General features: G+C 41.3%; 1 protein-coding gene and 1 long non-coding RNA gene across 3 annotated transcripts in view; one reads left to right on the top strand and one right to left on the bottom strand.

Moving 5' to 3' along the window:
* Positions 1 to 1,019: 1,019 nt before the first annotated feature.
* LOC133499751 (uncharacterized) overlaps positions 1,020 to 21,587 on the bottom strand; it is a 46,243-nt gene continuing 25,675 nt past the window's right edge. Inside the window, exon 4 of one of the 2 annotated variants that reach the window (XR_009794726.1) lies at positions 1,020 to 2,044. This is a non-coding gene — a long non-coding RNA (uncharacterized LOC133499751). The remainder of the gene's footprint in view (positions 2,045 to 21,587) is intronic. The other variant, XR_009794725.1, reaches the window with a different exon arrangement.
* On the top strand, positions 2,352 to 20,955 carry prodhb (proline dehydrogenase (oxidase) 1b). Its single transcript, XM_061818061.1, has 14 exons — positions 2,352 to 3,290; positions 8,952 to 9,160; positions 11,199 to 11,224; positions 11,761 to 11,868; positions 13,071 to 13,135; positions 13,236 to 13,352; positions 13,434 to 13,507; positions 14,448 to 14,529; positions 15,939 to 16,031; positions 16,140 to 16,286; positions 16,363 to 16,538; positions 16,719 to 16,817; positions 16,902 to 16,990; positions 19,179 to 20,955. Exons 1-14 carry the CDS (start codon positions 2,880 to 2,882, stop codon positions 19,367 to 19,369), a joined length of 1,887 nt encoding a protein of 628 aa, XP_061674045.1. The 5' UTR covers positions 2,352 to 2,879; the 3' UTR covers positions 19,370 to 20,955.

Genomic DNA, 21,587 nt, shown 5'->3' with positions numbered 1-21,587 from the left:
TAGAAGAATGATACAAAAGATACAAGAAAAAATGCATCAATACTACATAACATTTCCTTTTTTTCCCATCCATCCATATCCTCACAAATGTCGTGGGGACTGCTGGAGCCTATCCCAGCTGTCAATGGGCAGGAGGCGGGGTAGACCCTGAACTGCTTGCCAGCCAATCGCAGGGCACATGGAGACAAACATCCACACTCACAATCACACCTAGGGGCAATTTAGAGTGTCCAATTGATGTTGTATGTTTTGGGGATGTGGGAGGAAACCGGAGTGCCCGGACAAAAACCCACACAGGCACGTGGAAAACATCCAAACTCCACACAGGCGAGGCCGGGATCGAACCCGGGACCTCAGAACTGTGAGGCCAACTCATTCCATTTGCTGCCCAAATTTTAAACAGTTGCTACCCATTATAGTTACAATGAAACCAAAATGTAAAACATTTTTTTTACTTCATAAACTTGTGAAATAAAAAGGAAAAACCCACCAATAAGGTAATTAAAAAAAATCAGGCCTCCCCCCCACGCCTCAAAAAATAGTAAAAATTGAAAAACAAAATCTGTGAATAGTTGAATGAGCCGGTGGCAAACTGTGAATATCAGCGGTTTATGTTTTTTGTTTTTTGCAATTCTTGCCAATTTTTTAGCATACTTGTTGTGTCGGATCATGACCCTGTTAAGGCAGCCATGACTTCTGGTTAAGAGCGAACTTTCTGACACGGGGTGGCACAATTTTGCCCAAGAATGCTTTGATAGTCTTGAGATGTCATTGTACCCTGCTCAGGCACCCTGTGCCGAATTCAGTCAAGCAGTCGCAGAAGATCTTAGGGTGTTCTTCTCTTTGTATGCTTCATTTAACAGTCTGTAAACATGCAGTAGAGCTGATGGGACTTGCCATTAAACATCGATTGATTCATTAAAAACACAAAGTAATACGAAACACTGAGGACCCTCGCTGATGTTCTGGGGCTTGTTTGGTACATCCGGCACAGCGTGTTTTGAATCTGTGAAGGGTACAGAGAAAATCTCAAGGAAGTTGGGAATATAATATGATGACCAATGACAGAAAAAAACCCTAACCCAAAATACGCAGCTAAAAACAGCAAGGAATTGCTCAGAACAAAAACGTTGTCTTCCATGGCATCTGAAGTAGCCTTTTATGAGCTTTGACTCAAATGCTATTCAACATCTGTGGAAAGAGCTGTCATGACCAATTGCTTTCGTTTGACTTTGGAATAATTCAGTTGGAAACACGTAAACAATCTGACCTTTGTGGATTAGCAAGATTTGGGTGACTGAGAAGCAGAGATACAAGGGGAGAACTAGCAAGCACGTTGCTATCTTTTATTTTTCAAATAGGAAGACTGAACATTTGCACATCATAAAAATATGCAAACATAAAACTATTTTACTTGAGCCAGGGGGTGAAATCTGTTGTTAACTTAATAACTCTCTGCACAATTATGTACATGATAATCAGGTTTATCACGAAGAAGAAGAATTATATTGAGGCAACGTTGTTGCTAGTTGTTGTTGTAGCCAAGTACGACGGTCGTTATTCCGTATCAAGGTCCAGAAAGTGAGCCACATTGGTCGAGGCGCTCCACAGGTATTCCACCGTCACTGTGGTCGGTTTTTGAGCACATTTGAAAAGATGATGCATATCATGGGGGGAGATGTTACTCAATGGGCATTTATTGACGATGTTGTTGTTGAGCTTGTGACACCACCGCGAATGGAGTTGCGATAGCATCGATCTCACGGGCCGAGGGAGTTGTCTTTCGGATTTGGCTACTGGAGGCAGGTAGATGTTGGGTTTGTAGCCGGTGATCCTGTCGGTTACGGCGGTACGATGGATCGCCGAGAGGCCATGCCTGTAGTCCTCTACATCGACGGACGGCCGATGAATGCATTCGATCGATGGCTCGATATCTCGGGCGGTTTTGCGCAACACTCTGAGGCACGCTTCTTGCCTTGTCATCTTGTGATATGGATGTGGTGTGATCAGCTACTAGTCAACCAGTTTGCTGTCTAAAGAAGTTCTAAAGAAGTACAACATGACATCTTCACGTCAGCCACGCAGATCTATGCTACGGCAAAGTTCTACAGGCAGTATTACTCTGCTCCATACAACACTGGAATGGAAACAAGAGTTCAAAACATTCAATGAGGAAGTCTCCCAACCACTGGAAAAACAATATTCATCCATCCATTTCCATACCTTATCTTGTCCACATTTGGGTTGCAGGTGAACTGGACTCTTTGAGACTCTGACTTTGAGGCAAGAAATATTAATAATTGTAATTAAGTATAGAGTGTCACTATACTTTTGTGTATTTTAGATAAATGATGTTTTACATGGCCTGATACCTGTAGTCAGACACTACATTACTCTGTTACAATTAAGTAACTTAGGAATACATTTTACTCATCACAGCAGTTTTAATGCAACATACTTTGCTCCTTTTTAAAAGAAGAAACACTATTTTTATTACTGTGTGATTTTTACCATTTTTATTTATTATATTTGTTACTTTGAGATGGATTCCATGAGCAAAGGTGGGTAGTAACACAGTATATTACTCAGTTACATTTACAGTAGTTAAGTAACTTTTTTTTTTTTTTTTTTTTAATAAATTGTCTTTGCCACAGTAGTTTCACAGTACTGTCGTACTTATTTCACTCATTTCACTTGTGGTACTCAATTATTTGGAGTAGGACTTTTTACTTTGACATGACTCATGTTAATGTGTTCTTATACTCTCACTTGAGTACAATTTCTGGCTACACTAACTACTTCTGTGTATGAAAGTTGAAGTTACACAATAAGTGGATGGGCGTGTCATTTCTAGAACAAAATTCAAAAACAAAGAGGGTATGTGTCACGCAGACACTCCCCCCTACCCGAGTGAAGGGTCCAGCGTGCCTTTCCGCTGGAGCTTCATAGGTAGCTCGAACCAGTACTGGACTCACATGTTGCCGGCTTCATCTGTCACGCGAGCCCGGGCCGAGGCGCCCCTCCGGCGGCTACTCAGCGGCCGGAGACCGCGGATATCCGTCGGTACCAAACCGGCGAGCCGAGCCCAGCACACGCAGGTCGACGTCGGAAGTCGACATGTTGACTCAGAAGAACGTTCTGCTATTTCGGGACGGGGCAACTGTGGGATGTCCGTGGACTTCGAGCAGAGCAGAGAGGCTTACAAAAGCAAGGACTCGTTGGAGCTACTTCGAAGCCTGCTGGTTCTCAAGATGTGCTCCTACGACTTCCTGGTTGATAAGAATCAAGAGGTAACCACGTTTCACACGGGCCTTCAATTTGGACCACGTGCTCCCCCAAAGTAGTGTCACCGTTTATGCCAACTTAAAATTACAGGCACCATAAAACCAAATATGATTACACAGTACACGATATGATCATGCTACCAATACTATACAGAACTACTTGGTTCTGAGACAGGAAGTCCCATTAGAACATTCACATGAATTACAATAAGAACGTTCACTTAAAATGATTAAACAACTACAGTATTGTTTTTACTAATCCTTTATCGTAGATGCTATACACAAAAACATACTGTACAACTGTAGGGTAACAGATGAGTGTACTTTCACAATGAGCAACATGTTAGTGATGTACAGATGCCAGTATCGGTATTGGTGCCGATACTGCATCTTGCACTGGCACTGGTAAAATTGCTTTGACATCTCTGGGTGTGGCCGTGAAGGGTTATTGGCGGTTCTGATGTCAAAAATGATACAACAAAGCAAGCTTGGAAGCAAAAATTGGATTTGGGGTCAAGTCAGGGAGTCTACCTGGCGCTCATGGAAAAAAGCGACTGAAATGCAACTGCGACCACATACGAAGGAACTATTTTGCCCTCTATAAGTGTGCAGTGTACAGTTTGGCAAATAAAGATTTCTTCAAAAAAAGAGCCAATGTGTGCTTGCTGCAAGCTTTTAGTTGGCACTGTTGATGTTTACTGTAAATTGAACACAAAGTAAAAAGAATTGTGTTCTGCATATTTAAGAAAACCTAGGTTCTGGCAAAAGCCAGCTATCTTAAAGCTAGCAAAATGCAAAGCATCATAAATGGGCTAACAAATTAGCACAGGTGTGGGGGTATGAACCTTTAAATAACAGAGTTGGACACAAATGATGGAGCAACGCATACAGGGATGAGATAATCATTCTCACTAGCATATATTACTCCCACTATACAAGAAAGAACATATATCACTGTAGGTTAGCCACGACAGTGTTCTTTATGTCTTTTCATCAAATCTACGTCATCTGCATGCATGCAGCACACTGCCCACAGGGTGCCACGGCATCCATAACAGAAGCGACTCATATTTTCCCTAGAGGAGGTGTAGGAGCCATGTCATCTGATAATTCAAAGTACAATTACATCACATTTCGTGTTCAATAAGTTATTCACAATTGTGAGATCGAATGTTATATGCCAAGTATCGGTACTTTGTATCGAAGAGTAGTCAAATATCAATGCTTGTACGCTACCATTTCTGAATAAAAATGGAATTAGTGAATCCCTATATCACGTATGAGGTGTTTCTAACAATTGGCTACTTCACAAACTGCTGGGAAAACATTAAGAATAAAATCCTAATCCCAACCTAGAAACAGCTCTCATTATGATTCAATTCAACATTGTATAGTGATATTGTCAAATTCAACCCAAACTAGCCTTTATCACTAGACACTTGCAGCATGCTTAATCCAGCTTGTGTATAGGCTCAGACTACAAGTTGTACCTAATGTACAGTCCAATAATTGTACAGTATGTAAGCAGTTAAGATACCAGACAAATACATCATCGATGATGTAACAGTTCCGCAGACACAGTTAAACAAGATTATCTAATTTACCCTCACGATTTCTTTTCAGACACGAAATGAGCAAAACAACTCCAGTTGCGTGCTCGCGTTTAACTCCCCACCTCTCAAATTACGACTTGTTTTTCCAGGCAAGCGTCCCTGTAGCCAGTGTTGCCTTCATTTGACGTCAACTTCTCGTCAATTTTATACAAGATGACTGCGCACAGCACAACATCAGTTTGATTTCATTCACGGGTTCCTCCGTTGATCTGTTTTCGATACAGTAGAACCTAGAAACGTTGAACATTAACTACAAAAATATGCCTGGAGGAGGAATGTGAGTTATGTCATGCAAGGTGTCGACATAGCTCCGCTTTTTCTTTTGTGGTTTATTTTGGTACCTTTCTGTGGTAGAGGTAACATTTTATGGGAGCAACACAACAGAAGCTGCACACCTTTGTCCTTGCTGCTTAATACAATATTAGTACTAATATACCTCGAGTAGAATTAACTGTACAAAGTAAACGGATCGTCCGGCTTTATTGCGCATGTATGTTATTTTAAGGGCACCTAGACACACGTCATGAAGAACATTAGCATCTCCTACAGCCACACATTTTATATCACGCTTGTCCTCACGGGTGAGTTGAAGCCTATCCCAGCTCATTTTGAAACAGGCGTGGTACACCCTGGACTGGTCGCCAGTTCTAAATAAGCTATTTGCAGGGCTTATATAGACAACAAACCATTAACACTCACATCATTTCATCTTCAAAGAACATAACGTACAGTTGAAACTATAAGTTGATGAATAGTATATAAAATGACATACAGTTTTTGTTCTCACTGTTTGAGACAAAAAGAGACTAATCATTTCCAGTTTTAGGTCAATTAGGATTACTAAATTAATTTATTTTGTTGTTGTTCTTCTCCTTTTCCTTTCGGCTTTTCCCGATTTGGGGTCGCCACAGCGTGTCATCTTTTTCCATCTAAGCCCATCTCGTGCATCTTCCTTACTAACACCACATCCATCAACTTTTTCTTTGGTCTCCCTCTCTCTCATTTGCCTGGCAGCTCCATCCTCAGCACCCTTTTACCAATATACTCACTTTCTCGCCTCTGGACATGTCCAAACCATGGAAGTCTGTTCTCTTGAACCTTGTCTCCAAAACAACCAACTTTGGCTGTCCCTCTAATGAGCTCATTTCCAATCCTATCCAACCTGCTCACTCCAAGCGAGAACCTCAGGATCTTCATTTCTGCCACCTCCAGTTCTGCTTCCTGTTGTTTCTTCAGTGCCACCATCTCTCATCCGTACATCATGGCCCTCACCGCTGTTTTATAAACTTTTCCCTTCATCCTAGTGGAGACTCTTCTGTCACATAGAACACCAGACACCTTCCACTAACTGTTCCATCCCGCTTGGAACGTTTCTTCACTTCCTTACCACACTCTCCATTGCTCTGTATTGTTGACCCCAAGTATTTGAAGTCGTCCACCCTCGCCATCTCTTCTCCCTGGAGCTTCACTCTGCCTCCTACGTCCCTCACATTAATGCACATAAATTCTGTTTTACTTCAGCTCATCTTCATTCCTCTCCTTTCCAGTGCGTGCCTCCATCTTTCTAATTGTTCCTCCACCTGCTTCCTGCTTTGACTGCATATCACAATATCATCTGCAAACATCATGGTCTAAGGGGATTCCAGTCAAACCTCATCTGTCAGCCTATCCATTACCACAGCGAATAGGAAGGGGCTCAGAGCTGATTCCTGATACAGTCCCACCTCCACCTTAAATTCCTCCGTCACACCTAAGGCACACCTCACCACTGTTCTGCTGTCCTCATACATGTTCTGTACTACTCTAACATATTTCTCCGCCGCACCGAACTTGCACCTGCAGTACTACAGTTGTCTCTTGGTACTCTGTCATTGGCTTTCTCTAGGTCTACAAAGACACAATGTAGCTCCTTCTGACCTTCTCTGTACTTTTCCACGAGCATCCTCAAGGCAAGTAATGCATCTGTGGTACTCTTTCTAGGCATGTTGTTGAATGTCATAATAATGGCATAAGGGTGTTTTTTTTTTCAGACAATTTCTCGTTAATTTTGGTTAAAGTCAGAAGTTTGAATACAGCGAGACTATTAGGTCCTTTAAGCCTCCACCCATCCATTTTCTTAGCTGCTTATCCTCACAAAGGTCGCAGGAATGCTAGAGCCTATCCCAGCTGTCAACGGGCAGGAGGCAGTGTACACCCTGAACTGTTTGCCAGCCAATCGCAGGGCATTATATCTTTAAGCATTCTTTGAAAACCCAGATGATGTCGTGTTTTCGGAAGAGTCTGATAGCTCTATTGGCAACATTTGAATTAAGTAGAGAAACTTCTGTAGATGTATTCAAAGAAACATTGGAGCGTGTATGGGAACACAGATGGTGGGAAAGTCAAAAGGCTTCACCCAAGATATGAGGAAGTAAACTGTGGATTTGCACGAGTGTGGTTCATCCTTGGGTGCAATTTCCTTAGGGCTGAAGGCACCACGTTCATGTGTCCAGTTATATGCAACCAGAAACATCATGTAATTGTACAGCCATGATACTACTCAGAAAGGAAACAAGTTCTTTGTCCCAAAGATAAATGTGCTTTGGTATGAAATGTGCACATCAACCCAAAGACAAAAGCAAAATTACTTGCAAAGATGCTGTCTGTAAGTGGATAGTGTAGTTATCCACAGTGAAATGACTTCCATGCCGACATGGGTTTAAAGGCCACTCTTCCAGGAAGTAGCCTGTTCTCCAAAAGAAATATCTAAAGTTGAAGCTTGTGTGCAAATGGATCTTCCAAGAAGACACTTTTCCCAAACCATACTGCCAAACTGGTTACATAGTAATGAGCAAAAGTAAAAGTTTTGGAGTGCCCATCACAAAGTCTTCATCTCAGGCCCTACTGAAAATTTATGAGCAGAGCTGAAAAGTCATGTGCGAGCTTGCTTGTCTCACCAGTTGTGTCTGGAGGAAGTGCCTGAAATTCCTGACAAGTATTCTAAGGAGTGGGTTGAAGTCCCTGTAAAATATAATTTTCTAAAAATTTCACACACCACAAAGAAGAGCGCTGATTTACAAAAATGCTAATTATATAAAATGAAGCTTCAAAATTGTGAGAAAATAAGGCATTTTCTCCACTCTCAAATGTTGTGGTCATCTATATGATGTATTTATTCGATACAAATGATGGCGGATGTCTGGTTTGTACATCTACCTTACAGCTCTGAGGACTTGGGTTCAAATTCGGCACCGCCTGTGTGGATTTTGCATGTACTCGCCATTCTTCGAGTACTCTGGTTACCTCTCACATTCCAAAAATAAGGACTCTAAATTGCATGTAGGTGCAAATGTTTTTTTGTTTTGTTTGTTTGTCTGTCGACATGTGATCGGCTGGTTCCACCAGTTCCTTCTTGCCCAGACTTGGCTGGAATAGGCGCCAGCACGTCAGAGAGGCGGATGGAAAATGGATGGATGGAAGTGAATAAATTGCGACAGGTTTCAGAGGTGATACCTTCCATTCTGCACAAGGGTCACTTGGAAGCTGTCAACTTCCCCAGAAATCTATGACCTGAAAGGTATTCATTTGCAGGCAGTATTATTTTGCATTCATGAGACATACTGTACTTAATAATTATATGGATTTAAAAAAAAAGTTCCCCTTGAGTGCTCATCATCTTTCACTTTATGTTTCCCTGTTTCAGAGGAATTTCTACCTTGAGACTTGCAAAGAAGCTTCCCTTCACAATGACAACGTGTGTCGCTGCTTTAAAAGTTTTGCACAGCCAGTCTTATTAATATAAAAGGTTCCTTTCAAAACTTGCCGAGACAGAACCAGCCACTGTAGGGATGTCATGATTGACATGAGCCACGTGGTGTCTTCCATCATCTAAGTGTTGTCAAATACTCCTGATGAGGTGTCACAGCCACCCGGAACGTTAGAATATTCAATAAACTGTGAACCTGCGTGAAAAAATGCACAACGTGCCGTCGTTCTTTCCAGCTCACCGAACTGACTGCGTTTGAAAGATTCATGAACGCAATCAGGTTACATCACCTTTTCTCTCCCTGCTCAGATCATGGACATCGGTAAGAAGGTGTTGGGGCAGAAAGCCTTTGATCAGCTGATGAAGATGACGTTTTACGGGCAGTTTGTGGCCGGCGAGGATCACAAGACCATCAGGCCGCTCATTCAGAAGAATCTGGCCTTTGGTGTGGGCTCGGTGCTGGATTACAGTGTGGAAGAGGACATCAACCAGGAGGAGGATGAACAGACACCAGCGTAGTAAGAAAGCTTTACTTCTGTATTTCTCCTAAAATCTGGGTGTTACTCACAAAATAGCTTGTTTTAGCAACAATCATATTGTACAGGGAGACAAAAAGTGCCTGCACGGTGGGCCAACTGGTTTAGAGGATCTGCCTCACAGTTCTGAGGACGTGGATTAAATCCCGACCCCGCCTATGTGGAGTTTGCATGTTCTCCCGGTGCCTGTGTGGCTTTTCTCCGGGCACTCCAGTTTCCTCGCACATCCGTAAAGCATGCAACATTATTTGCGACTCTAAATTGCCGCGAGGTGTGAATGGTTGTTTTTTTTTTCTAGGTACCCTGCAATATTCTAAATGGCAAACTTTTAATAGTATTTCATCCCTGTTTGATGTTAAAAACATGCAGCAAATATATCCCTCCTGATTGGCTAGTGAAGAGAATGTCTCACTTGTGAAGAATTTTGTCACATGAGGAGCATGCAGCTAATGTGACCTCATACAAAAGCACGTGAATGGACTGTCCAGACGGCAGCAGCAAGTGCAAGGACACTCACTCTATTTGGAGCGTGTCAAACACCAAGCATGAAGACTTTGAACTAAGTGAATGTTTTTTTTTTCCTAATTCCATTGATAATCAACAAGACGGATGGCCTTGCCATGTTAATTCTCATAATAACACTGACCTTTTCTATTTCTAACGTTTAGTTTAACGAAGGTCAAAATAGAAGGCTTCCAAGTCAATGATTTAGGATATGGATAAGGGTATCATAAAAACAAACAAAACACCAAGATGACTTGTAGAAATGCATAGACAGGATAGTACTCCTTCAATGCCTGCTTGATGTCATCAAAATAAGTCAGTGATGTATTTTACACATTTGCATAGATAAAAACACTCATGTAAATCTTGATTACAATGAAAAGATAAGCAATTCATTGTGGTCTAATTATGGTAAATTAGAGGTGTTTCCATCATTAAAAAAGGAAAATCATTCTCTACAGCACCCTGTGAATGTCATGTGGCAATTACTCAGAAAGATTCAGTCCAGTCTTACTCAATGGATTTTAATTTTATGTACAATGGATGGCTGTTTAGCACACCTGCCTCACAATTCTGAGGACCTGAAGTTCAAATCCTGGCCCTGCCTGTGTGGAGTTTGCATATTCTCCCTGTGCCTATGTGGGTTTTCTTCGGGTTCCCCGGTTTCCTCCCACACCCTAAAAACATGCACAATAGGTTAATTGAAGACTCTAAATTGCTTGTATTTTGTAGGTGTGAGTGCGAGTGGTTGTTTGTTGTTGTGTCCATGTGCCCTGTGATTGGCTGAGAACCAGTTCAGGGTGTACCCTGCCTCCTGACCCCAGTTAGCCGGGATAGGGTCTAGGATACCCGCCTCCTTGGTGAAAATACATTTAGAACATGGCTAGAAGGATTTTGCTTTTCTGTCTGATGCTGTTGTAGTTTACATGAAGTCTGTTTCCAGTGTTTAGAAAATGTGAACACAGTGCTAGTTGATATATGTCAAGCACATCGAAAAGAGAAATTAATTGGAACTGGGGCGTTGATGTCAAAAGTCTACACACACCTGACCTCAAATACTTTGGATTAGCTCCTTCAATATCAATAGAGAGCTTGCACTGATGCAAGAGTTTGAAGATTGACTGTGATAAGACGACAGGTGACAAATAATGAGTGCGGGTCACAACTCTGACGTCGTCCACCTTGACTTGCTTCAAATAGGCCTCAGCTACAGGGTGGGCTGGCAGAGCGACTGAATAAACAAAGTACCTCACGTTGATCACACCTTCACAAATACACAAGTACCGACCACCAGCATGTGCCATACCTCCTTTTGTCATTGGGGTCCAGGGAATCAATGCAATGATGCAACAAAAAAAAATTCTATACTTGAATCCTTGCCCTTTCCGTCCGAATCTCTATAATGGGTCCTCCTAGCGAACAAATAAGGTGATGAAGCAATCAAAATAAAACACACAAAGCACTTCAAATGCTACTTGGAAAAGTGCTTAACTGACTCTTGTTTCTTCTCATTTAGCTCAAGTGCGTCCAGTGAAGAGAAAGGTTAGTTGCCTCACTTCATTTTCTTTTATCTTTTCCTGGTTACGGTACGAGTACTGGTTAGTGATTGTCATATGATTTCCACTTAAAAAAAGCATGTTCTGTGTCTCCAACATTTTGTGAGCTGTTTTCTTTTTATCTGCTCAAAAAGATGTCACGGTTTGGACCGGCACTATAAATCCTGATTCATTATTCAAGTTGATAGAAACAAATGACTTCTGCATCTAAATCGAATTTTCAATTTATAAAACATTGGATGAGTGCCTATGGAGAGGAAAAGGCTTAATGTACGCAAAATGCATTAAATTGTGGTTATTGTTTTGTTATTTTCAGAGGTTGAAGTGGGCATGAGTAGAGATGTCCACAGAAATACGATAAAATAATAACCAGGAGCATTGAAAATTGAGCCATATTGTTTTGTGATATTGATTTTTGATAACATTCTTGTGCAAACAATTAAATGGTGCAACTGTATATAATTTTATAAATCTGTGAGATTGGAAGTAATTAAAGCCATGCACCTTTGTTGTTCTCAACAGGCAAGAACTACAAAAATACGTTTGGTGGATCCCAAACATATTTCTATGAAGATGAGTGCAAATGCGACCAACATATGGAGACATTCATTAAATGTATCGAGGCATCTGGTAAGCAAAGAGAAGTTCTGTACCAATTAAAAGTTACTTAAATCATGAACATCAAATGAATAAATTGTCCAATTTACCGTGTAGTGCATACTGCGGCTGGTCCCAGAATGCAATGCAGTCCTCGTGTGTTGTCAAATATCTTGTCAAGTAGTCCTGTATATGTCTCATTTGAATCAATTTCAGGTTGTGATTTTTTTTTTTGAGACATAATCAGTGGTTCGTCATGTAAAAACATAAGCTAATTTGCTAAAGGTCATTTTCTACTCTTTCATTTTCCTCACTGGATGAATAAAATATCCATTCCTTTTCTATATGTGCTTCTGGGGTCCGTATGTGTCTCAATCAGGAAGTGCCGTTGGCTTTAAGCGACAATTCGGAAAAGCCTCCAATCACAAAATTGAAAGTTTTTGGGGCATCTTTTAAGTCACTGATCATTCATTCTGAATCATTTTAGACATTCCAGTAGACCATCAAGTCATTAGGTTGATAATATCTATTTATTTATTCATGTGTACTTAAATGGATGCCTGCTTTTGTTGGTGAAAAAGCAGCGTATATTAATTACTAGTTAATTTCAAACTAAAATGTGTTCTCAGGAATGCAAATTCTTATTATACTATGTACAGTACCGTAATTCCCGGCCTACAGAGCGCACCTGTTTATAAGCCTCACCCAGTACATTTGGTACATACATAAGCCGCATTGAAACGAGATATTTACAGAGAAAGACGGTACACAGGAAGAGTTTTCAAAGTTTTAATACCTTACCATAGCTTAATATAGCAACAACACAGTAGCATGAACAGGGCTGCTTAAAAAAAAAAAAAAACATACCGGTAAAAAAAGAAAACAGCCGTGGCAGTAACACAGCAGCAACACGTTAGCGTAGTGCTAATTGGGCCGTTAAAAAAAAAAAAAAACATATTGGTAAAAGGCACATATATTCTACTGGTCTCATTCTTACGTTTTCTGCTCGAGTGCCTCCTTTAGAAAAAAAAATGCACAAATTAGCCGCATCACTGCATAAGCCGCAAGGTTGAGAGCGTGTGAAAAAAGTCCCGGCTTATAGGCCAGAAATTACGGTATATTTAAAACATTACATTATATTGCAACTGAGCATCACTAGATTCACCCTGGAGTTGTGAAAAAAGGAACTGTACTAAAATTGTACTAATATAAGTTCTCGTTACCTTCCACAATAGGTGGGAGTTCAATGGATGGCTTCACTGCCATCAAAATGACGGCCCTGGGACGACCTCAGTTTCTGGTGAGATGTTTCAGTCGGGAGACATCAATGCGTCAAAGGATTCAGATTCGCTTGTTTCCGCTGTAGCTTTGTACTGACCTAGTACATTTTTTTCTTCAAGCTCCAGTTTTCTGAGGTCCTGGTGAAATGGCGACGATTTTTCAGCTTCCTGGCATCCAAGCAGGGTAAAGATGGCCTTGACGTCTTCGACCAAACGTTAGATCTTAAACAGATGCAGGTCACTTGAGCTCGTTCTACACTCAGTGGTAGTTATGTCGAGAAAGTATTGTTCTTATAACGTTAATGTGTCCCGTTAAAGGAATTTTTCAATAGTGTGGGTGCAAATGATGACTTGTTCAGTGTGCTGACTGCACGGATGGAGAAAACCTCAGGGTGAGTATGAAAAAAAGAGCTCCCATTTGTTTACACTTTAATTGCATTTTTTGTGCTGTAGAACTAAATGGGGATTCCTATTTTGTAGCGCAGATTCAGAACGACTTGGTTCTGTTCGTAATTGCAACAGCATACACATAAATACTTAGCAGTGAAGATGATGTAGTATTTCCGGTGCAATATACAGTACACTGTATATTTACAAATAGTTTTACTTTAAAGATTTTTAAATTCAGAAATTAAACATTTTACTCTATATGACCAAAAATCTCAAAAAACCTTCTTCCTTTTAAAACCATTTGTTTGTTAAAGACCACAATGTATCTCATCATCCTTCCTCCGAATGTTTATGATACTGTATATGTCGCTACTTTGTGTGCATGTATATGTATGTACCATCAAATTTGTTAAATAAAACATTCAGGTTCCAATAATAAACTCAACTTAAATAAAAGTGTTAATCGACATGTTATAATGTAATCAGAATTGTACAATAGGGTGTCAGGGGCGCTTTAAAAATGACAGTCCTTAAATCTGTCATTTAAATATTGTACAATTGCTACAATCAACATTGTAAAGAATTTTATAAATATTTATTGTGGGCACAAAAAAAATTGTCCTGAATAAACTTTACTATAGCTTCCTTCACCAATCAGATAGCATGAAAAAAGTGAAACCATTTTTGGACCTTACGGAAATACCAACAACTATTACAAACACATAGTTCCACTGCGATTCAATTTAATTTATTTTTTTATATTTTTGACCATTTAATCTTTGGCTTAGCTTCTGCACCCTAAAAATGTTTGTGGAGGGACATACCCTATCTTTCTTGGGTAAAAGCATTGGGTCACAATCGTCTCATAGCTGTACCATAAATTCAGGAAAAAGACAACATTAACTGGATGGCGGCCATATTTCTGATAATCTACTTTGGCAGAATCTGTGACCTCCTTGACTGGGAGAGCCTCTTCAATGACAGAGCAAACATGGCGGAAGTGCTTGTGGTCCCGAATGTTCAGGTGAGTCGAGATGAGGTATATTTCAATTTATGGAGTTCATTCTATTGGTTAGTAGGCTGGTGCGGCTTTCTTCAATCTTGACATGAGACATTTTGAATAGGCATCCTGGGATTTTCTATTTATGTTTCAGTGACTCAAATGTAAATAAAATACCATCCCTGTATTTCTACCTTTATCTAGATGCTCACTCAGACATATTGCATTTTTCCATAGTCCAGTCACCACCCTTACACAAAGTTTTGCTAAGTTAATGTCAAGAGCCTCTGATGTTGGGGCGGACCCAAATGCAGGACTTCAAGGCAGAGGTATAATGTTGAATGTGGTTTATTCTGGAAATTGGGCCATACACGGTGTAGCAGTCCAACAAGGGAGAGGCCCAGAAATGCTAGGCTAGGCGGGATGCACTATGGGGCAAACTAACAACTCAACAGGACAGGATCAAGCAAAAGGGCACAGAATCGCTGTGACTAGGGTTACTCTAACTTACACGTAGAAACGGAGAGTCCCACAGGCTGGCAATGCAACTCACTAACACAAAGCAACGAACTGGCAGATGCCAGTGACAAAAACTCCAACTTAAATGCCCGTCTAATTACACTCCGAATGTGAACTAGCTGTGACCGGTGACATGTGTCACCGCCCAGTGCGGTGGTCTGGCCACGCCCCTCCGGGGAGAGGCCAAGCCTTGATCATGACAGTTAATGTGCTGGACTAGGGCTTAAATTGCTGTTTTGAGCTTCATTATCCCAGCTACTAATATTCTGTGTAGTCTACTTTGCCCTAACAATTTGCCTGTACTGCATTGCCCAACATGTACAGCATTACCAGTTTTACAGCAAATCCCAGAAGCTGAGTTTCACGAGTTCATAACATTTGTGTAAAGTGCTTGTGTGCACATTTGTTTGCCCATATGTGATGGCGGATCACTTTGTGCTAGCATGTTATTTAGGCGGCAATGCTAGCTAATAACATTGACGAGTCTCATGTGAACGTGGTTTGTTTGTGCTGCATAACTTAACTCCTATAAATGCTAATATGGGATCATAATTGTGTACATGGTAGATGGAAGTGTTTTGTTGCTGTATGGTCTCCTCAGTTTTAAGTGCTTCCTGGCAGGTAGCAATTACAAGCTCCTTTAGGTTGAGGGTGTCTGTTATTTTGATAGATTAGTCAGGTTTTCAACATTCACAGCAGGGCTAAATTTTTTGTGGAAAATGGTTGTGCATTTTTTTGCATGATCCAGAAAAACCAATGGCCAAACCCATTCCCTCTGCCTTTGTGCTTGGCAGAGGTGTAACCAAATCACACTTCCTTGTACACGAATGATAAGGAGTTCAAACACTACCTTGTCTTAGTTAGTCCATTAGGGCAAATTAGTCTCTTAATAGTCTCGTTGCTTTTTTGTTCAGCTTGGTGAACTGGAGCCTTTGCTGAAAGACTTCACGGCAGAGGAGGAGGGACAAATGAAGAGGATATTGCAGCGCATGGATACTTTAGCAAAAGTAACCTCCGAGAGCCTGATGACAAAATATTAGTGTGTTAAACATAGTGCTAACAAATAGTGATGATTATTATTGCTTTTTTTTTTTTTTTTTTTTCTTAAATCGCAGCACGCTGTAAAAAACGGCGTCCGCTTGATGGTGGATGCAGAACAGACCTACATGCAGCCGGCTATTCGCAGTCTAACACTGGATATGCAGAAGATCTACAACAAAGACAAGCCTGTCATCTTCAACACCTACCAATGCTACTTGAAGGTCAGAACGTTTTAATATTACATAGTTGTAAAGGTGCTGTGAGACCAGGATTCGGTCATCAGTGTTTGTTACACAGGACGCGTTTGACAGCATAACGTTGGATATTGAGTTATCTCGACGGGAGGGCTGGCACTTTGCTGCCAAACTGGTGCGAGGGGCCTACATGCACCAGGAGCGGGAAAGGGCCTTGGAGTTGGACTACGAGGACCCCATCAACCCTGACTACGAGACCACCAACGCAATGTACCACAGGTAAGCGTAGGAGTTTGATCTTTCAACAATAGTCTTTTTGGTGGAAAACAATACCAATGTCACCTCAGCAACTATTAAGATTTTTAGTAAAGGTGGGACCACTTATCAAAGTTTGAAAAAAAAAAAAAAAAAAAGGTCAATAGGGCAATAACTGAACTATGTGCTTGTATTTATATACAGGTGTTTGGATCTTGTGCTGGATGAGATCGCTCTGAACAGAAACGCCAATGTTATGGTTGCGTCCCATAATGAGACCACAGTGAAACACACATTACAGAGGTACATTTTCACTTCGAGTCAATCCTCGTGTGAGTCTTTATAAATGCCCTTCTTTTTTTAATTGATTTTCTATCTGGCTATCAGAATGAACGAGCTGGCTCTGATGCCCAGGGAAAACAAAGTGTTCTTTGGCCAGCTGCTGGGGATGTGTGATCAGATCAGCTTCCCACTGGGTGAGCAAAACACACACATGAAGTCGCAGCTCACCTTCCATTCCCCTGCGAACCCTTAATGGGATGGATGGTTTAAAGCCAAATTCTTCCTTGTGAAAATTGACTGTCTGACCATGAGTCCATGCGGTGACATATTAAGTGAGGCACGCTGGCACTGACGAGTTGTCTCCGTGAGCTGCCGCTGTCGGTTTTCGCCTTGTTGTTTGTCAATCAACCACAGAAGCAGCGGCAGCAGGAAGGGGTCTGCTACACTTGAAAGGGTTTTTTTTGTGCTCTTCTGAAGGCACAAGACAGCCAGGGTGGCCAGGCTTTGAAACTCACAGCTTTTATTATACAGTGAAGAAAATAAGTATTTGAACACCCTGCTATATTGCAAGTTCTCCCAGTTAGAAATCATGGAGGGGTCTGAAATTTTCATGGTAGGTGGATGTCCACTGTGAGAGATATAATCTAAAAGAAAAATCCAGAAATCACAATATATGATTTTTTAATGATTTATTTGTGTGATATAGCTGCGAATAAGAATTTGAACACCTGTCTATCAGCTACAATTCTGACCCTCAAAGATCTCTTAGTCCGCCTTTAAAAGTCCACCTCCACTCCATGTATTATCCTGAATCAGATGCACCTGTGTGAGGTCGTTAGCTGCATAAAGACACCTGTCCATACAATCAGTAAGACTCAAACTTGTAACATGGCCAAGACCAAAGAGCTGTCGAAAGACACCAGAGACAAAATTGTACAACTCCACACCGCTGGAAAGGGCTACGGAGAAATTGCCAAGCAGCTTGGTGAAAAAAGGTCCACTGTTGGACCAATCATTAGAAAATGGAAGAAGCTAAACATGGCGGTCAATCTCAATCGGGGGTGGAGCCCCATGCAAGACATCAGACGACAGCTCTTGGTCAATGACCTGAAAAGAGCTGGGACCACCGTTTCCAAGGTGACTGTTGGTAATACACGACTTTATGGTTTGAAATCATGCATGGCACGGAAGTTTCCCCTGCTTAAACCAGCACATGTCAAGGCCCGTCCTAAGTTTGCCAATGACCATTTGGATGATGCGGAGGAGTCATGGGAGAGAGTTTTGTGGTCAGATGAGACCAAAATGGAACTTTTTGGTCATAATTCCACTACCTGTGTTTGGAGGAAGACGAATGATGACTTCCATCCCAAGTACACCATCCCTACTGTGAAGCATGGAGGGTGGTAGCATCATGCCTTGGGGGTGTTTTTCTGCACGTGGGACAGGACGACTGCACTGTATTAAGGAGAGGATGACCGCGGCCATGTAGTGTGAGATTTTGGGTAACAACCTCTTTCCCTCAGTCAGAGCATTGAAGATGGGTCGTGGCTGGGTCTTTCAACATGACAATGACCCGAAGCACACAGCCAGGAAAACCAAGGAGTAGCTCCGTAAAAAGCATGTCAAGGTTCTGGCTTGGCCTAGCCAGTCTTCAGACCTAAATCCAATAGAAAATCTTTGGAGGGAGCTGAAACTCTGTGTTTCTCAGCGACTGCCCAGAAACCTGTCTGATGTAGAGAAGATCTGTGTGGAGGAGTGGGCCAAAATCCCTCCTGCAGTGTGTGCAAACCTGGTGAACAACTACAGGAAATGTGTGACCTCTGTAATCGCAAACAAAGGCTACTGTACCAAATATTAAATTGGTTTTCTCAGGTGTTCAAATACTTATTTGCAGCTGTATCACACAAATAAATCATTAAAAAAATCATACATTGTGATTTCTGGATTTTTCTTTTTAGTTTATCTCACAGTGGACATGCGCCTACCATAAAAATTTCAAAGGCCTTCATGATTTCTAAGTGAGAGAACTTGCAATATAGCAGGGTGTTCAAATACTTATTTTCTTCACTGTATCTGATATAGAAGAGTGGACTGCATTGATATTTAAAAAAAAACAAGGACATTTGTATATGTACATACCCGGCTGGCCCAGAACTACCACTAATCGTGGGAACGTGGCCTTTTAGCCTTCTATGCCTCACCCCACCTGATTTGGGGAAGAAGGCGGTGACATCCTCGACAGATCTCCTGCCAGTCACAGGGACAGACAACAATGCACACGCTCATTTACATTTACAGAAAATTGAGTCTTTATTGGAAGAAATCCAGTGAAAAACGCCACACAGAATGAATCTGACATTTTGTCTTTATCTGCACCCCAAGGACAAGCAGGCTTCCCCGTCTACAAGTACGTCCCCTACGGCCCAGTGAACGAGGTCATGCCTTACCTGAGTCGCAGAGCCCAGGAGAACCGAGGCTTCATGAAGGGTGCCCAGAAGGAGAGAGAACTGTTGTGGACCGAGCTGAAACGTAGACTGGCCTCCTGGGAGCTTCTCTATAAACCGGTTTACTGAAATTAGTTTGGAAGAGGTGTGGTGTCTTTTGTTGTCTCCTTCCTGTCTTTATCTTTCCTCTGTCTGTATTTCAGTCTTTTTATTTCTCCCAATGCTGTGTAACGCCCCCCACCTCCGCCCCACACCGATCCCTGTCAGTTGTTGATGTCTCCCACATGCTCTCCCCTGTACTTTTCTGTCCATCCTCCATTTTGCGCTCCTTTTGTTTCTAAAGAACTATTATCAATCAAATCCGCATCTTAAGTGCTTCATTTGGATTCATGAAAATGTCAACAAGTCCTGGCCAGCCATGTTTTTTTTTTTCTTCCACCTTTTCATCAAGCACAAGGACAACAAGACACACAGCCAAGAGGCTTCATTTAAATCGTAATAACTCCATTATCTATATTGTCCAACATTTATTTTGTGTAATAATTGACACCGACGATGCACCTTGAAGAAGTGTCTCTGTAAATATGCGTTTTAATCCTGTTCACAAGCCAATGTGTCCTCATTACGTTTCTTATGTTGTTATTGTACCTTGTGCTAAGGATTCAGGGAAGGAATCTTCTTTTTATACAAATACTAATAAGTCTATGCGCTTGTTTTTATCTTGGCACACTGGTACACTTACACATTTTATTGAGATCCAATCATGTATCAGTGCTGTCTAATTATCATACATACTGTATATTTGTTATTGTGGTTTGGAGTGGTGGAGAACTCGAGTGCATCATATGTCGCTCTAATGCAATTTAAAAAAAAAGGACCTTCTCATGTGGCTGAAGTACGTCGCAGTTAATAGCTTTCTGAAATTCAACCATTGTACCGTAATTTCTGGCCTACAACACGCGACTTTTTTCACACGCTTTCAACCCTGCGGTTTATCCGGTGATGCGGCTAATTTGTGCATTTTTTTTTTCTAACGGCGGCAAGGGTGCACTCGAGCTGAAAAGGTAAACGTGAGACCGGTGGAATATTTGTGCCGAGGAAGTGAATTTTACCGGCCCTGTTAGTGCTGCGCTAGTGTTAGCTGGCGTGTCTCAGTGATATTTACCGGTAAGTTTTATTTTAACCGGCCCTGTTAGCGTTAGGGCTAGCGGTAGCGCCGTGCTAGTTAAACTCTGTACTGTCTTGTTTCAATGTGGGCACAGCTGCCGTGTATGTATGTACCAAATGGTGTTTCCTTTACAAATCTACTGGGTGAGGCTTGTAACCATGTGCGCTCTCTAGGCCGGGAATTACGGTAATTTTAAAAACGCAGACCTCTTGATATACTTGATCACATATTAGATCTCAATATATTGTGCAGTTGTACCACATGTTGGCGAGGCAGCATGCCTCAATGAAATAAAATAAAGCAGCACTTCAAATAAACATTTTTTGCTGACTCTTAAAAACAAACACTCGGCGTCAGTTTGCGGAGTAGACGTGCCATCTGGAAAGCTGAACTGTACTGTGGATGTATATGTAAGCATTATGTACTAGATATGTGTGGATGTGTGTGTGTTGGGAAGTTTTATTACTTTTGCTTGTAAATATGTGCGAAAGCAAGGGTTTACATCTGCTTATTAAAATGTAAATGACAAAAGTGAGATGGACTGCAGTTACTGCAAAATACTGTTCACTGTTTGTTTAATAACGTGCCATGTCTCACTCGTTATTTGAGGGCAATTCATCCCCACGATAATCACGACCACATTCTGAATACTATTTGTATTTTTTTTATTACAGTCCACAATTTACTCACTACACATCATAGAGGTCCAATGCAATAATCATTCAGAAGAAACTTTGTCACACTTGGGTTTTTTTTCACCAAGTTGCCGATCCCCTGAAATTCAACTGGCTTAATTAAGAATGAATGATAGTTTTTTTTTTTTTTTTTAAATGCAAGATGTGCCTTTTAGCCATCCCTTTGCCAACAAATTCCTCCTTAGAGACAGCTGCAGTTTCCAGTTAGGAAGATAATTGTGTGTGAAAAGGGCCACAAGTCAAAAGAGCGCAGGCTCACTAAATTCTCCCTACATGAAAGCCCTCAAATCAGTGATGGAGGCAGCCGGAGCTAATTTGCTTTATGTAATGAACGTTTACGTTGCCACACGGAAGACATTCTTTTGGGGTCCCTGAGTTGACGACTGAATGGTGCCACTTGGTTGTTTGTTTGTTTAAATTGTTTGTTTGACTGCACCCTTGGCATTTTGCTTTCCTTGCAATCGCAAAGCAGCCCACAACATTT

Source organism: Syngnathoides biaculeatus, chromosome 4 (genome assembly GCF_019802595.1).
Source record: "Syngnathoides biaculeatus isolate LvHL_M chromosome 4, ASM1980259v1, whole genome shotgun sequence".
Taxonomy (NCBI): Eukaryota; Metazoa; Chordata; class Actinopteri; order Syngnathiformes; family Syngnathidae; genus Syngnathoides; species Syngnathoides biaculeatus.
Note: the sequence above shows the minus strand (reverse complement) of the source record. Positions and strands in the feature narration are given on the sequence as shown.

What these genes read in the sequence shown, in the direction of transcription:
- prodhb (XM_061818061.1), top strand. Translation starts at nt 2,880, where the DNA reads ATGTGTCACGCAGACACTCCCCCCTACCCGAGTGAAGGGTCCAGCGTG. An exon ending in TGGTTGATAAGAATCAAGAG is followed by an intron (nt 3,291 to 8,951) that starts GTAACCACGTTT and finishes CTCCCTGCTCAG; the next exon opens with ATCATGGACATCGGTAAGAA. An exon ending in TGGGACGACCTCAGTTTCTG is followed by an intron (nt 13,136 to 13,235) that starts GTGAGATGTTTC and finishes TTTTTCTTCAAG; the next exon opens with CTCCAGTTTTCTGAGGTCCT.